Consider the following 17,566-nt stretch of genomic DNA (forward strand, 5'->3'; position numbering starts at 1 on the left):
GCCTTTATCTAAGCAAATGACAAATTGATCAAATGTTTCACCAATCCTATTGTCATATAAACTGAAAAATTACACCCAGCATGGCCGATGTTTTGCAAATAAACAAAGGCAGTAACTTTCCAAGTTCTGATTTCAATAAAGGTTGGTATGACAGTTGTCTAAAGAATAAACATAAAACATTTATGTTAAGAGGGAAAAGTTAGTTGACTGAAAAATATTAAAGCACTTAGCTGGAGCCTGTAAGTCCATTCTTCATCCAAATGTGCCTGATACTTCACTTTCGATGCATATCCAGCATAGCTCTCTGCTTCAACGGCAGGGGAGAAGAAAAAAACTGATACCTCACGCATATCCAGCATAGCTCCCTGCTTCAACGGCAGGGGAGAAGATAAACAACCAATAAGGGCTGTATAACATAATCTGGGTAAAAACAAATAAGCATGGGTGTAGCTTGCTTATTGCGGCGGTTACTACTCCTACTACCTCTAACTAATCAAGCTAGATATTTCACTTGGATGCAGCTCCTCCACCGCTCTCTACATTAATGGCGGGGGTGGAAGGGAATTAGAACCAAGAGCTAAGAGAAACAGATAAGTATGGGAGAAGAAATGAGGGAAGCTTGCTGGGCAGACTGGATGGGCCATTTGGTCTTCTTCTGCCGTCATTTCTATGTTTCTATGTTTCTATGATTCAAGCCTATCTCATCTGAAAAAAATGGAGAACCTTAGGAGGGAAGCATCTTCCTCCAAAAACTGAATTTATGGACACAGAACAGCTGAGAACATGATAACATCAGTAACCGTCAAGAGGTTGGAAACCTGTGAAGACAAATAGCCGATAACATATGTGACGTGATGACATAGAAAATGTCATTAAAATGTTTTAAACCAAAGTACACATATAATCATAAAAATATACTCAAATCCAATTCTGCATTGAGACCCCCCAGGTGCTACGGTTTTTAATCTGTATATCCATAAAAGTTTTGAGTCAAAATTTCTACCTTACTAGGCCAGGGCTAATTGTTTTATAACACAAAAACAAAGATCGTAGAAACAATGAGCGAATTCTTCACAATGTGACATTACTGGTGCAGTGAACCAGTAAAGAGTCAAATTAAATCAATGTTCTATCATTCTAGTTTTATCATCCACTTAGTCATGCCCATAGAATTTCACACATGGACACTGGATGATATAGATAACATCTGTAGATAAACAAGTAGTGACATTTTTTTTTAATTGGTATAAATATAGAGGATGTATAAATCAAACAGTGGTACAAAGAAAAATTGCCACATGGCTGATGTATCACTACGGTAGGATATGGATTATTGATCTCTGCATATGGCAAATTATTGCCTCTGGTGTAATAAATTCGGGGAAGGACTTTGAAAGTGTCATATAATTGTATTATTCTCCATTTCTGATGATAGAAAATTGAATATCTTTAACCCTTGAGGAAAAGGGTAAAATACAAGTCATCCGATGTTCAATATCTCATTGTTGAGGTGAAAATGACCATTCTCAGTGTCTATATTTAGCTCTAAGGTAAGCTCTATGCACACAAGATTTCGAGAAAGGAAACGAGTCATCATGAGTCTATCTTGTACTTGGTAATGAGCTACTGATGTGCACAATCGTCATTATCTGAAGAATTTACTCAGTAGTAGGCTCTCTAAGTGTTTGTGGATGGGCACTCATGAGGTGTTTTAGAGTGTTTGAGTTGACAGGTTTATGAGAGAGGAAAGCAGTGAAACCCTGCTTGCGTTTTATAGATCCATATGTCCAGAAAATATATATTTTATTTTTTTTTTATTTAAAGCTTTATATATATAGAGGTATAGCTAGCTGCCTTCACTCTGGTTTACAATATAATGTTCTTGTATATCATTAGTGAAGGTTAAATGAGAATCCAATAAATTCAACCAAAACAAAAATTCAGAGAAACAGGATTTTGACCCTGTCCACAATAAAAAAAAATATAATTGCTGAAAAGTTTCTAAACCAACACTTGTGATTAAGAAGGATGAGAAGGTAACCATTTAGCTTCAAAAGATTCCATACAGAGATTTGACAGATTAGGGACCATACTGGCCCTCATTGTTGTACCAAGGAATATTGATAAAAATGCAAATCAAATGAAAAAAATTTCTATCTCCAAAAGATATGTCAGAAAAGCTGTTAGAATTCTATATGGTTGAGGGCATTCTTCCAGCCAGTGGATGCCATTCTTATGGCTTTTTGTTGTGGTACACTAGCATTCAACACTTCTATATCTAGTGTGACCATGACGAGATCTGATTTGTCCAAATGCAGTTGTTCTAATTGGATTATCATGTCTAGTAAATCTTGTCTATATGACTGAAGAAGAAGGACAAAGGGTGCTAAAAAATGGTTAATGAAATGAAAAAGTGGTTCAATAAGGGAATCATTATTAGACATTATTGGTCAGCCTGGAGGATTGGTCACTTACCTTCAATGTCTAGGGTACATGAAAAATATAAGAATTGACAAAAAAATAGTGCAAATATGCACACTTTCCTTGGACTATAAAATAGATTCCTAGGCTTAACATAAGTTTAACAACAAAAGAACTGTAGTCATTAAAGCAGTATATAACTGGAATTATTCACCTGTAAATACTTGGGCTATTTCAATCAACAAATTCTCTGAGTCATCACAGCAGACACTTCAAGAGAAATATTGATATCCTTCAGCTTTTGGGCCTAAGTCTGCCTCTCAGCCTTAATGGGGCAAAAATCAGCCTATGGTGGACCAGTGCCATTTTCAACACAGTGGTGCCAAACCTGAAACCCGGCCTAGAGAGTACACTAGTCTCCATTAAACCAACAGGGATCATAATACCAGATGGATTCAGGGTGGGTATGGAAGTCCAGGGGTTGTGGGTTCAGTTTATTCCTATATGAGGGCAAGTTTTAGAACTCAGAGAAGGGCCTAGGAATTGGGAAGATAAATTTGTTTTAGCTTTTTAAACTTGGACCTTCTAAAGGGGTGGCAGGGGGGTGGGATGGGGGTCTCTCAAGACACCCCTGGGGTATCACTGAGAAGGGGAAGGCATTATTTGCGTCACTCAGGGTCTTTAGGTGGAGTCTTGGGAATACTGGAATGTGTATTAGCATCCCGATAATCCTGGGAAAAGTTAACTAAACCTTTTGAGGTATAGCTAACTTTCTTCAAAATAATGGAGCTTGTGAATTGTGATGCAAGCTGCATAAATTTATTTATATGATATTACCTAATAATGAGCTGATTTGCATGCATTTTCATGCAAATCATCTTCTTACCATACTCGTGGTGCGCTTCATCTGCCAGGGGGAAATAACACATGATATTTGAAATAACATGTTATTGCCTAATACTAGGGATGTACAGGGAAAAAAAATTAGTTTTTATTTTTGGATCATTTTCGGGAATTTTCTTTTCCCCACAAATTTTCAGTAGCTTGATTTGTTTCATTCATGTGAAAAAAAACAAATCAAACATTTAAAAAAAAAAAAGGTCAAACAAATAAAAACGGGGCCTCCTGGGGCCCTCCCGCAAAAAAAAAACAATCTGGGGCCCGGATTCCCCCAGCTCCCACTTACCAGGTTTGATGGGGATCTGCCGGTGAGGCCCAGGCTCAGGCCAAAACCTCGACCTTGCAAGGCTGAGGCCGCAGTAGGTTGCTGTGATCTCAGCCTGGACCCAGACCTGACGCCCTGGGAGAAGGGGTCTCATGTCTTGGCCGAGATTCCAGCATCACACTCGGGACTAGGCTGCGGCCCCTGCTTTGGGCCTTGCCCTGTGCCCTCACATAAGGCATAGCTCCATAGCATTTCTTTCAAATGAATGCAACAAATATGTTTTGGTTTTTTTTTTCATTTAGAGGCCCCCGATTCATTTCTAGGCCCCCTGAATTAAACAAATGTCTCTTATGTGTTGAGTTTTTGCAATGTGTTTGAAACAAATGCAGATCCCAACCTAATACAGATTAGTAAATCACCCCTAAGTTCTGTAATAATTGAATGAATATATAATGCAATATTCCATGACAAGTTGGACTTTTTTATTTTCAAAAATCACAAAATATGGAACATCTTCTTGAAAATAAGAACTATTACATTAATTTTAGTTAAGTTTATTTGGAAAGAGTTCTACAATAAGATTTGATGACTCAGATCAACATTATAGTTTATTGGGAAAATGTGAGTTTGAACTGGGAATCTCCAGAGCTGAATAGATCCGCCTGTGGTATTTAAATAGCAAGAAAAGGAGCTTTGGTGCTGAGTATTGAATGGATGGTACTGAGTGGTATCTCCAAAGCTACCAATGAACTGGTTTCTGGAGAGTCTTTAGACCATCTCTGATTAGGGTTACCAGCTGGCTTCCAATTTTCAGGAAAGGTTGATCTAGTCCTGCATTTACCCCATTACATGCAGGGACTTGTAGTTCTGCCCTCCTTATTGCATTTCCTTATAAAAAGCAAGTACGTAAGTCCCTGAATGCAGTGGGGAAAAACCAGCTCAGCCTGTCCTGAAAATCTGGAGGCAGCTGATAGTCCTACATCTGATGCACTTTGATTTCTATAGTTATTATTTCAAATGTAAGAAGCAGGATTAAAATATAACATTGCACTTAGATCTCTACTGTACCTGCATGTAATTCACCATGAGCTACAATGTAAAGGCTTAAGCTAAATATACTAAAATAAATAAATAAAATAAAAAATATAACTGGGCAGAGTGAATAAGCCAAATGATCTTTTTTTTGACACTGTCATCTACTGTGTTACTTTGTATAAGTTAAAAAATTAAAAAAAAAAGACCTGATTTGTTCTACTCACTAATCTATACCAATTTTGTCTGAGTGTCAACTGTACATGAGTGAAAGGAGCATAAATCAAATGATGCAAAGGGTTTCTTTGTTGTCTACCATGTCATGCCCGTTGATAACATTTATGGGCTATGACACAAATATAGCTGTGCAATAAATAAATAAATAAATAAATAAATAAGATTGTCTTTATATCATATTGTGTTTCTTATGGTCAGAACGGTAGCATTTTATTCCTGGTAATATAGCAGATGGTGAGAAGTGTATGACAGTTTTACTTCTACTAGGCTGATAGATAAAAGTTGTTACAGTGGAGGTTTATTATTTCAATTTTTCTTAATGCAGAACCCAGTAGTGCTCCTGCAGATGTAAAAGCCACAAGTTTGTCTGCATCAGAGATTCGTGTTGCATGGAAACGTATGAAAGAAAGTCTGGGAAGACCACAAGGATTTGAGGTATGAAAGCATAGTACCATAAGCATAACTTTTTAATTCTATTTTCTAACCAATCAGTTCAACTGAAAGTATGAAGGGAATTTTAAAAATCCATGGAAATTCTATATATATCAAATAAGACTAACCAAAAACACAGTTCACTACAGGTCATTAACAAGGCATAATATAAAAAAATATATATTTAGAGTTCAACTCAAGTCTTTTCTTACAGTTGCCAAGAAGGGGTTTGTGCATTGGGAAATCCTGAACTAATTGGGTCTAAAAAGAACACATAATAGAAGTACAGATATATGATGCTGATTTATTTTAGAATCCATCGCACCAGACTTTTGACCTGGTCACCCTCATGCCTCAGTGTATATACAGGTCATATGTAAACATTTGTTTACGTATACCCTGTCATATGTTGTGGCCTATGCAAACCACATAGGTAGGTCATGTTCAGTTGCTGTTCTTATTGATTTGGAGAAGCTCAAAAAGCATCTTTTTATGCTTTACTACATGTATGTTTTGCAATGGATTTCCTACAGAAGAAAACTTTGTTAGCTTTATAAAATTATCATCCTGTCAGGTTCTAAGAGAATTTATTTAACTCAAGAGTTACTTTGAAGTTCAAATCAGGATTTATTTCAAAACTGATAGCAGAGAGTCAGAAGAAATGCAAGTAAGACAAGCAGACTCTGTAAAACACATGGAACACCATTAAGGGTGCACAAAAATATGGAGACAGAACAACTTCCTGTTTCTTGTACAGAGTGCAAAAGAATTAGACCCTTTTTTTTTTTGTTTTTTAAACTTTAAGCAGCATAACACTGACAAACACTCAGTTTCTATACAACACTAATACACAGCTGAGAACAGTTATTGTAATAACAGACTGGATTCAAAATACAGGTCTAACATCCCCACTCAACAACTACTTCTCAGATAAGTCCCAGTTTAGATCTGATACTCTCAAATGTTGGCCTTGGAATTGGCTTAGTCATTATATCTGCTAATATATTGTTGCAACCATCCCTTCCTGACGGCTTCACTCCGCCTACCTTTCTTTCTTTGCTCCTCCTCTTGCTGCGGATGGACGCCTGGCTGCCGCGGCATCTGCTTGCTTGCGTCTCCAGCGTTCCCGGACCGGCTTGAGCGCTGCCTCCCGCCATGCTCCACTAGTACCTTAGGGCGCGCGCACCGCGCGGCCCTCTCTCTTATTTCCTACTTGGCGCGAAGCTCAGGGGCATCCCCTTGTGATGTCGTCACGCTGCCTGGATATTTAAAGCCTACAATGTTTGCTAGCCTTTGAGTTAGCAAGGGGGGATTCTTACGGATGGGATCCACTCTCCAATCTCCATACCCAGCTACTCTGCCTCCAATTCCATTGGACTCTTAACGCTAACGGGGTACCTCGCTAACGGGGTACCTCGGGGGGCTCACTTGCTTTTCAGGTCGCAATCAGGAAACCGGTACTCACTCCTCGCGGGCCCATGTTCCCTGACTCGCTGCCTGCTCATACCTTCTCTTCTGCCTTCACCTCAGAGCTGTTCCCTGGAACCAGGTACTCGCTCCTCGAGGGCCTGCCTCCGTTCCAGCCCTGGTGCCATCTCCTACGTGGACCCGCTGTGTGAGTACACCACCTTCAAGCCTCTCAGCTCTCAGGGATCAGGTACTCGCTCCTCGATGGCCTGCTCTCCCTATCCTGGGGTTCTCCATACTGGGGCTTGTGCATATTCCACTGTACTCATTATTCTCAGTTCTTTCCACTACAACACTGCTACCGGAGGAGTCGCTGTTCCAGCACCTGAGGGATACTAGCCCAGCCGGGCTACTTCAGCTGCTCACCACTGCCACCTCTGGTGGCTTCATCACATTGTCTAATAAAAAATCAATCTCTGTGTTTGTGTGTCCTAAGCGGAGCCTGACCTGTGGCCCCTCACAGGACTTCCCCACGTGGGCGTGGTCAGCTGCCACAGTGTCCAAGGGTCCACCCAAACCTCACTAATTATAACATATATTGTCGAAAATAATGATGTTTGACAATGACTTGTTTGGTTCTGGCATTTATTTTCTCACTGTTTGAAAGCTTTATACATCCTTGATTGTCCTCAAATAAGGCTGTTGACTGAGAAACTGACTCTCCCATCTCTTGTAGTAGTTGTCACAGCCAAACAACTATTAATTAGCACAGACTGCTGAGATGTCTTCAGTTTCTGTTCATGATAGTGCAACTGACATTGGCTTTTTACTGGACCAAGAAATTAGACTGTCACCAAGTTTAAACAAGTAGCTACTTGTTAATTTGTAATCACTGGAAACACTGACCAAATCAGAGTTGACATATCCTTTCAGCTAAAGATCACCTTTTGCAGACATTTTTAGAGTTAATTCTTGAGTGCACTTAAAGTAGTGCATGACTCTTTTAGAGACATTCCAATCTCCTTGGCGAGGTTTACTGACACGTCTACAAAGATGAGACATTGCCACTCTAATATCTGGTTGAGTAGTGATTCCCACACACCAAAGTGCCCCCACTGCTTCTCTATACTGATCATTACTTGGTAAGAGATCATCTTCTCTTTCCAACTTCAGATAAAATGCATACACTGGTATTGCTACACCCTTAGCTTCTAACATCCCAAATTGGTCAATAATTACACTGATTTTAGCAGACAGATTTAGAAGAAAACTCCCATCTTCTTGTCACTGAATATGGATTCCTAGATAGTATGCAACTTCTCCTAGATCTGTAGTATTGAAGTGCAGATTAAGGGGCGGATTTTAAAAGGCCTGCGCACGTAAATCCTTCCGGATTTACACGCGCAGGGCCCTCGCGCGCCTATTTTGCATAGGCCGATGGTGCGCGTAAAGCCCCGGGATGCGCGTAAGTCCCGGGGCTTTCGAAAAGGGGCGGGAGGGGGTGTGCCCAGGGGCGTTCCCGAAACGACGCGGCATTTCGGGGGCATGCCGCGGCGTTTCGGGGGTGGGCCCGGGGGCGTGGAGCCGGCCCGGGGGCGTGGTCGAGGCCTCCGGACCAGCCCCCGGGACCGGAGGATGGAGTGGGGCTGCCGGCTGGCGTAACTTTCAGCAGGCGTAACTTTGCCAACAAAGGTAGGGGGGGTTTAGATAGGCTCGGGGGGGTGGGTTAGGTAGGGGAAGGGAGGGGAAGGTGGGGGAAGGGCGAAGGAAAGTTCCCTCCGAGGCCGCTCCGAAATCGGAGCGGCCTTGGAGGGAACAGGCAGCGCGCGCTGGGCTCGGCGCGCGCAGGTTGCACAAATGTGCACCCCCTTGCGCGCGCCGACCCCAGATTTTATAAGATACGCGCGGCTACACGCGTATCATATAAAATCCAGCGTACTTTTGTTCGCGCCTGGTGCACGAACAAAAGTACGCGATCGCGTATTTTTTAAAGATCTACCCCTAAGAACTTTGATTAGCTTTGAATTTTTGAGCTTTCATCGTTGGCAATAATCAAACCATCTACATATAGGCATGGATCAACCTTCCTTTGCATGAATCCTTGTTCTAGCAAAACTTTGTTTATTTTGCAGTTCCATGCTCTAGCTGATTGCTTAAGACCATAGAGAGATTTTTTATAGTTTACAGACAAGATGTTCTGTTTCCTTTTTAATAAAACTTTTAGGTTGTACCATATACAGCTCCTCTTCAATATCACCATTGAGAAAAATAGTTTTAATGTTATAATGTCTCACTTCCTTATTTCTCAAGGCGGCTATAGCAATGACAGTTATGAAAGTACTTTCCTTAGCCACTGGTGCAAAAGTAGCATCATAATCTTTCCCATATTTTTTTAGAAAAACCCATTACTGCTATTCTTGCCTTATATCTATGTACTTTATCTTCAGAGTTGCACTTGATTTTGAAAACCCTTTTACATCTGATAGCATGTTTTCCTGGCAGTAACTCTGTAAGTTCTCATGTTTTGAGTTGTTTAAGAGATTCCATCTCTTCATCAGAAGCTTTATTCCATTTTTGTCTTTCAAATGCAGGCAATGTTTGCGTTCTTTCCAGGATCCTGGCTCAGGTTGTGGTGGTATCTAACCAATATAGGAGAAACATTTAGGTGGAATACTCTTGTTCCACCTTGTTGATTTCCTGAGTGAAGACTGAAGTTGTTGCTCCACTTTCTCTTCAGTATTTACTGAATCATCTAGAGCAACTTCAGTATCTCTTTGCTCATTTTATGATGGAGATATTTGAACTCCTTGCTCAAGCTATACTTCCTGTGTTATTTCATGAAAGGTTAGAAATTCAGAGTTCTCATCATCACAACACTCCTACTAATTGTTATCTTGTTGAAATCTCTGTGCAGAATTGTGTAATCCTTTTGTGACTCACTGTAGCCTATGAGCACTCCTTCTTGCGCATGACTGTTCCACTTTGTGCATTTTTCCTTTGGAACATGTACAAACACTTTGGGGTAGATTTTTAAAGTTATGCGCGGGCGTAGATTTGTTTGCGCAACTCGGCACGAACAAATCTACGCCCGATTTTATAACATGCGCACGCTGCCACGTGCATGTTATAAAATCCAGGGTCGGCGCGCGCAGGGGGGTGCACAATTGTGCAACCTGCACACGCCAAGCCAAGCAGCCTGCCTCCGTTCCCTCCGAGGCCGCTCTGAAATCGGAGCGGCCTCAGAGGGATCTTTTTTTCTGGCCCCCTGCACCTGCCCCCCAGCCCTAACTAAAACCCCTCCTTACCTTTGTTGGAGAAGTTACGCCTGCCTCTGGGCAGGCGTAACTAGCGCATGCCGGCTCTTCATCCCCTGGCCCGGTGGCTGTTCCGGAGGCCTCAGTCCCACCCCTGGAATGCCCAGGGCTGGCACTCCACCCATGGCCCCGCCCCCAGAATGCCCATTTTTTCAAGCCCCAGGACTTACGCACATCCCGGGGCTTGCGCATGCTGCAAAGCCTATGCAAGAGTGGAGTCTTACCAAGAGGAAAGATCTGTTTATCTTATATGGCAAGTGGGTTCTTCCCTGTACACTTTAAGCAACACTGGGCTCTATACAGCATTTTAACAGGAAGTCTGGTATTTTCTTTTATCTTTTTCACCACATCCTCAAAGCTCCCACTTAAAAATATCAGTGTAACTCTGTAGAACCCATGTCTGCCTCAGAGTTGATGGTGTGCCTTTTCCAAGATGCTTCCTCAACATCAACAGAAGACTGCTACTATAAAAATGACAGTTTTTCATCCCTTCTAAAACTTGAACCCATGACCTCTGTAGCCCCAATAGATGGAGGATTTCAGATTTTATGTAGCGTATAGCCAATAAAATGTTGTGGTCTACAAATTAACCATGTAGATATATATATATGCATTTCTTGAAGCATAGGTCAAGTTAAAATTATTAATATGGCTTTCACATTTTGCAGAAGTAGCATCAGAAAGTGGTGTTGTAGTGCCTTGAGGCAATGCAAACTAAAAGTGTCATAATGTACATGGATTACTGATTGAAGGTCAACTTCCATCAGAAGAGTTTGCATTTTCCATATAACACTCATTACAATGATGGTTGAAGATGAAAAGTTTATCCAAGAGATCATCATCAGCTATGAGAGTTCTATCTTCAGATCCCAGAATGACTGGAAAATACCCAATTTGTAATCATTGCATTTTCTGATTGTCCTCTTACAGCCTCATTAATTTGTAACCATTTTCTTAAGAAATTAAATTCCCAGGGACAGTCATTTTCAAACTGGCACATGGGAATCCTTTGGCATGTTTACATCAGTGCATGCCCAGATACACAGCCATTTTATATGTTACAAGCATATATGTGCATGTTATAAAATAGCCTGGCTGTTAGGATCGTGGACCCTTGGGCCAGCTGAGACTGCAGGTGTCGTGCTGTGGATACCTACAGTGGGCGTCGCAGCCGGGAGGCGGCGCTGAGGAGAGACTTCAAAGACGGCTTTACCACTGGAAGCCCGAGGTCCTCCCAGGAGGAGCCCATAGGGACCCGGGTCTCTTGGTCTTAGGTGGATCCTATGCGACCAAGGATCAGAAGAGCAGCCTGCCGAGGTAATCCAACGATGGGATGGCGCCCAGGAGGTCAGGAGAGATTTCACCCTTGGAAGCCCGCGGTCCCCCCGGGAGGAGCCTGTGAGGACCCGAGCCGCTGGGGCTTAGGAGAAACCTCCGGGCGGGTGATGAACAAGTACCTGTGGCAGTGGGAAGAGACGAAACCGAAGTCCAGGGACAAGCCAAGGTCGGGAGCAAGAAGTCAGATGTCGAATGCCAAAACCAGGGATGGAAGCAGAAGCCGGAGTCGAAGAACAAGGCACGGTCAGGAGCCAGGAATCAGACATCAGGAACAAGCGGGAATCAGGAAGCAGGAAGCACAACTAGCTACTCTGAAGAGTCAACCTCGTTGCAAGGCACTAGCTAGCTGTGGCTGCCGGGTTTAAATAACCCGGCAGCGTCTGACGTCAGCAGGGAGGCATCCTCTGTTTTCCCGTGCTGGCCCCTTTAAATCGGGAGCCCCTGCTCGCGCCTAGGGGGCGGGGCCAGCAGCGGATCACCGGCGGCGTCTCCCTTGCAGGGGGGACACCACAGTAGGTCACGTCTCAGGCCTGGCTGGCCACGTCTCGGGTCCGGCGGGTCGGAGGGGAGCTCCTGCGGATAGGGCAAACCGGGTGGTGAGTGGGGATCCCGGGGCACGGGCCAGGATCGCAACACTGGCTGTGTGCATATGTATGTCCAATTTTAAGTGGGTGAGCACCTTTGTGCATAAATCTCTCTTCTTCCGCATAAATTGAGAAATTTTAAAAGGGGCATGCATCCACGCCATTGCCAGTTTCACCATTTCATCCACCAGTTTGTCCAGTTGTTGAGTCCGTCAGTCTCAGACAGCTTCAACCTCTGTGCCTCACCTTTCTTCCTTCTCTCTCCTCAAGCCTTGGGAAGATGGCTGCTCCTGCGTCTTCATGCTGTTCTCTCCAGTGTCCCCGGATCAGCAACGGCGAAGGTGCTCGCCATGATTTTCCTGAGGGCCTCCTAGGGTGCGCGCATCTATATCCACATCTATATCCACGTCTATATCCACGTCATGGCAGGAACCTCGGCGGCGTCCCCTCCGAGTGACATCATCACATCCTGGAATTTAGCCTGCCCTTCATTTGCTAACAAACTGAGTTAGCAAGGATTGGATTGCCTCCAGTCTAAGCTGCTCTGCTGCTTCCCAGCTGCCGCAGGAAGCTCTCTCTGCCCTTCGGGGTATTTCTTCTCTAACCTGGGTACCTGCTCCTCGGGGGCCCTTCTGCTCTATTTCAGGTTCCTATCTTGGGATACCGGGAACTCGCTCCTCGAGGGCCTGCTCTCCCTAATCTGGTGCCTGCCACTGAACAACTTCTGCCTGTCAGGACCTTCATCAATACAGCTTCTGCTTCAGTGAATACTAACCCTTTCAGTCTGTCTCACCTTCAGCTTCAGCGCTCTGTGTCTACATCCGGGACCTGTCCCTGCTACGCCACACTGCCTATCACCTACTCGAGTGTGAGACTGGTCTCCTCTGCTGAGGATCCCTGGACTACTTCTGCTGGGTTACCTTCACCACTGCCCGCTCCCCGGGCAGTACCATCGAGCTGTACAATAAATACAACTTCTCTGTGTCTGCGTGTATAGAGTCTAGCCTAGTACTGCGGTTCCTCACGGGGCTCCTTCCCGTGGGAGTGGCCATCACCGCAGTACCCAAGAATCCACTCCAACACCTCATAACCATAACACCAATTAAGAGCTAGGTCTTCCAAACCCCCCTGGTTTGATAGTCTGTACTTCCCCCATTTACCGTAGACCATTTAAATCTCTAAGAAATGGCTCTTTCTTTTAATTTTAAACTTATACCTTGTCCTTAGCAAAAGTAAGCTTACCTGCCACTAGACGTTGGCGTGCACTCAATCACATACATATTTACACGCACATCTTTTGGCCATGCCACAAAATGTCCATGCCCCATCCAGACCACGCTCACACCCCGCCCCTTTTTGAAAACTTTTCAGATGTGCGCGCAGTGGGGTGCAAGCATATTTGGGCAGTTGTTAAAATTCACCTTAAAATCCCTTTTGCCCTGTATGTTTGTCTTGATTAGATAGTAACCTCTACTGACAAAGGACTGTCTTTTAAATATTTTGACAACACTGTGGTATATCAAGTAGCACTATAGAATTGTTAAGTAGTAGTAGTGGTAGTAGTAGTAATTTATTTTTCATCTAGTCTGCTATTTTAAACAAATGATCTGATAAGGAAGAGGCCTGAATCAGTAATGCTGATCCAACCATTATTTAGATCCAATATCATTAACAGATTAATGAAAACTAAACTGATGATGTCCAATCAGTTCCCTGACTGGCAGTCTATACATAAATGTTGAAACAAAATGGTGATAATGCAGAATCCTAAAGGATTCCTAAAGCAGGACCACTAAGCTGATGAAATAAATCTCATATCACAATTACATAAGACTTCCCTGTAAGAAATAAGCAAAGACACTTAAAAAGCCATTCTGTATATGCTTTCAAGTCTTTGCAGTCTGTTTTGCAACTGTATGATCACTAGGGATGTGTAGCAGGGAACGGATTCGTCCCATTTGGTATTCGTATTCATGGGGAGCCAAATCCGTTGCATCCATTCTCGGGGGACCCCGATCCGTTCATTAGTTACGTATGTATTCGTTTCCCCCCCAAAAAACCATCCCAACCCTTTAAATTTAATTAACTACAACCCCCCCCCTCCTGACCCCCCCCAAGACTTACCAAAAGTCCATGGTGGTCCAGCGGGGGTCCTGGCGTGATCTCCTGCAATCTGGCTGTAGGCTGCCGGTATTCAAAATGGCGCCGATAGCCTTTGCCCTCACTATGTCACAGGGGCTACCGGTGCCATTGGTCGGCCCCCTGTCACATGGTAGGAGCACAAGATGGCTCTACAAATAGAACCCCAACCCCAAACCACGGAACCTGTCCTCGCCCCTGGGGATGAGCAGACAAATAACACCAATCACAAAGAAAAACAAGAACATTATCCCGCACCCCCATTCGCCACATCACCCACCATGGTTCTACAATAGAGACATAGTGTTAGTTGAAACAATAGAAAATAGAGCATGACTGAGAGCACAAAATTAGACAAAAATATGCATAGTGCCTTATGGGTAATTGATAAATAATTTTTTATTTGAATACCATTTACTATCTGTATCCTCAGTGGAAAGCCCACTGACCAATGATGAAGATGAATATGTGTGCATGTAATGCTGACAAATGCTTCCACAATTGCACCAGGGGCTCAGAAACTAGAACCTTTTTATATCTTCATTAATTATATAGATTTTTTTGTTCATGTACCTCTGCTCTCTATTTCTTACTTTTGTATTGCAGTTGGCTTGCTTCTAGTTTTGCAACTGCTTATTAAAAACATGCATGCACCTATGAATTATGCTTGTCAGTGATAATAAAAACTTTGAATCATTAAAAACATGCATGTTTCAACTGTGTTAAATACCGCCCTACTTTCCTCTGGCCCAAAAACCATTTTACAAAGCCACTACTCAATCAAAATGTGATGCAGGCCTTCCTTAAAGCTCCTTTGCCAGTTCTGATTAGCAATAAGTTACCTTGGTTTAAAATGTACCCAGACCAGCATGCTGCAAAACTTCCACATCTATATGCACCTCTGAGTGTGAGACTGGTCTGCTGCACCTAGCTTTTTTCATAACATTCTCTGCAGTTCTGTGCCTAGGTGAGTTAGTCCTGGCATCCAAGGCAAGGATTGGTCAAGACAGTTTGCTGTCTGCTAAATTTCAGCTTTCAGCAGATAGGATTTCCAGTTCTTGAGAGCCATAAACCAGTGGCGTAGCCACGGGTGGGCCTGGGTGGGCAGGTGCCCACCCAACTTAGACCCAGGCCCACCCAACTGGCACCGGAACTGCAAGGCTGTCGCGGGATCCCATCCCCGCGACAGCGAACAAGAGAACCCACGCCTCGCACGCCATCACGGCACACATGGGGAAGCAGTGCTGCGGCCGTATGGCCAACCGGTCTTCCTGTTCGGGGGGGAGCAGAAGCGCCGCGCGCAGCTTCCGCTTCCTCCCCCCAATGCAGGAAGATCAGCTGCCTCTCCTGCTGCCGCCCGTTCTCCTGCTATCTTCGGATCAAACGGCCTGCCGAACTTCCTGTTTGGGGGAGCGGAAGCGCCGCGCACAGCTTCCGCTTTCTCCCCCAAAGCAGGAAGATCAGCTGCCTCTCCTGCTGCCACCGGCCTCCTGCTATCTTCTTCGGGCGTCGGGCGGTATGGCCCGCCGATCTTCCTGCTTGGGGGGGGGGGAGGGAGGAAGCGGACGTTGTGCGCTGCGCTTCTGCTCCCCCCCCCCGACAGGAAGTTCGGTGGGCAGTACGGCCCGACGCCCGAAGATAGCAGGAGGCCGGTGGCAGCAGGAGAGGCAGCTGATCTTCCTGCTCTGGGGGAGAAAGCGGAAGCTGTGCACGGGCTTGAATGTGTATGTGTGGATGAGAATGGGAGTGTGTGTGGGTGAAAACTGGAGCCTGGGTGTGTATGTGGGTGAGAATGGAAGCTTGAATATGTGGGTGAATGGGAGCTCGAATGTGTGTATGTGTGGTTGAGAATGGGAGCCTGGGTTTGTGGGTGGGTGAGAATGGAAGCTTGAATATGTAGATAAGAATGGGTGCTTGAATGTGTGTATGTGTGGGTGAGAATAGTACCTTAAATGTGTATATGTATGGATGAGAATGGGAGCTTGAATATGTGTGGGTGAGACTGGGAGCATGGGTTTGTGGGTGAGAATGGGAGTCTGGGTTAATGTGTGTGGGTGAGAATGGGTGCCTGGATGTGCGTCTGTGTGTGCATAAGAATATAAGCCTGGGGAGGGGTGAGAAAGTGAGAACTTGAATGTGAGCTTGTGGGGGGGTGGGGGGGGGGAGCATATGAGAGTGACAGCTTGAGTGTGTGAGAGGGAGTCTGTGAGAGAAAGCGTGTATGTGTGTGTGTGTGTGTGTGGAAGGGAAGAAGACAGTAATAGAAGAAAGACACTGAAAAGGAATTAGGAAATGTTTTGTGGGAATGACTTTATGCAGAATTTAGGTTCTTTCATTCTCTGTCAGCACTTAGGTGTTCAAGTTAATAATATTATTTGAAGTGATGCTGTTTTTATTAGTTTGTATGTTCCAAGTTAAGTAGTATTTTCCAGTCGTAGACTTTATAATACTTATATGCTGAATCAGTTAAATGCATATGTACTAGGTTTTTTCTATCTTTATCTATGGAAGCTGCTTTGATCACATAGAGGGTGATGTGTTTCATTGTGATTTAAATATGATAATTCAGGGTTCAAGAGGGAGATCTCTTTATATTTCTCTTCCACACCAGCCTAAGTTATAAGCTATTTCTATTCTTTTGTTTTGCAGCTTGCACTTAGGATAATCACTTTGCTGATCTTTAATATCTCAATATTCTATCTATTCTAATGTTTTCGCTGAACCCTTCTTTGAATATCTTTTCCTATGACACTATTTACTAGATTTTACCTAATGACTGTTTCACTCTCTTTCACAAAGATTTCTTACTAGTGTAGCCTGTGATGCTTATTATGAGACTGTTCTCCTTGAAACAAATACATACCTTACACATGAGGAGCTCTGCTATAGGGATCTGCAACATTCTATTACTATATCTTTCGGCATATTAATTGCTCATTGTTCTTTTCTTTTTATTTTGGCCTTTTCACTATAAACTCTATCTGTGACTTATAAGCTAGTTGGTTTCTATTTAGGATTCCAAAGGGGAAGATATAATTTTCCTTATTTCTGTCTTTTATTTATATGACATTCCTTCCTTCCCTGTGTAAAATCTTACACTGATGGTTTATCAATTCTGCAAAGTAGTTCACATAATATGTTAAAGACTTTCTCACAGAGTTAGCTTTCAGTTATTGTTATGATTATCCCCAATATATTTAGACTTACCATCATATAAGAAGGGTATGAGCCCCATTTCCCCTAGAAGTATTTGAAGACGAAGCAGTATTACTAGCTATCATCTACCTTAATAATTAATACTTGCCCTACACAGCTGTATTATCTCTTAGACATATGACTGTCACAAGTGAATTAGGACTGTCCATACAGTGAGTGCTTTCACTGCTACAGGTTGTTGTCCTAATACTGGATAGCACTATAAATACCCTACAGAATTAGTATGATGTTTCAGACTTTTGCTATGCCTTTGTCTATCATGCATATGCCTTTGTATTTGA

At 43.4% G+C, this 17,566-nt stretch overlaps 1 protein-coding gene across 5 annotated transcripts in view; it reads left to right on the top strand.

Moving 5' to 3' along the window:
- Positions 1 to 17,566, top strand: part of CNTN5 (contactin 5) — a 2,626,638-nt gene that overhangs the window by 2,567,661 nt on the left and 41,411 nt on the right. For all 5 annotated transcript variants that reach the window (XM_029602387.1, XM_029602386.1, XM_029602389.1 and 2 more), the window contains one exon: positions 5,181 to 5,290. In XM_029602387.1, the coding sequence (XP_029458247.1) occupies positions 5,181 to 5,290 (110 nt within the window). The remainder of the gene's footprint in view (positions 1 to 5,180; positions 5,291 to 17,566) is intronic.

The sequence above is a fragment of the Rhinatrema bivittatum genome, chromosome 5 (genome assembly GCF_901001135.1).
Source record: "Rhinatrema bivittatum chromosome 5, aRhiBiv1.1, whole genome shotgun sequence".
NCBI classification, from domain to species: domain Eukaryota; kingdom Metazoa; phylum Chordata; class Amphibia; order Gymnophiona; family Rhinatrematidae; genus Rhinatrema; species Rhinatrema bivittatum.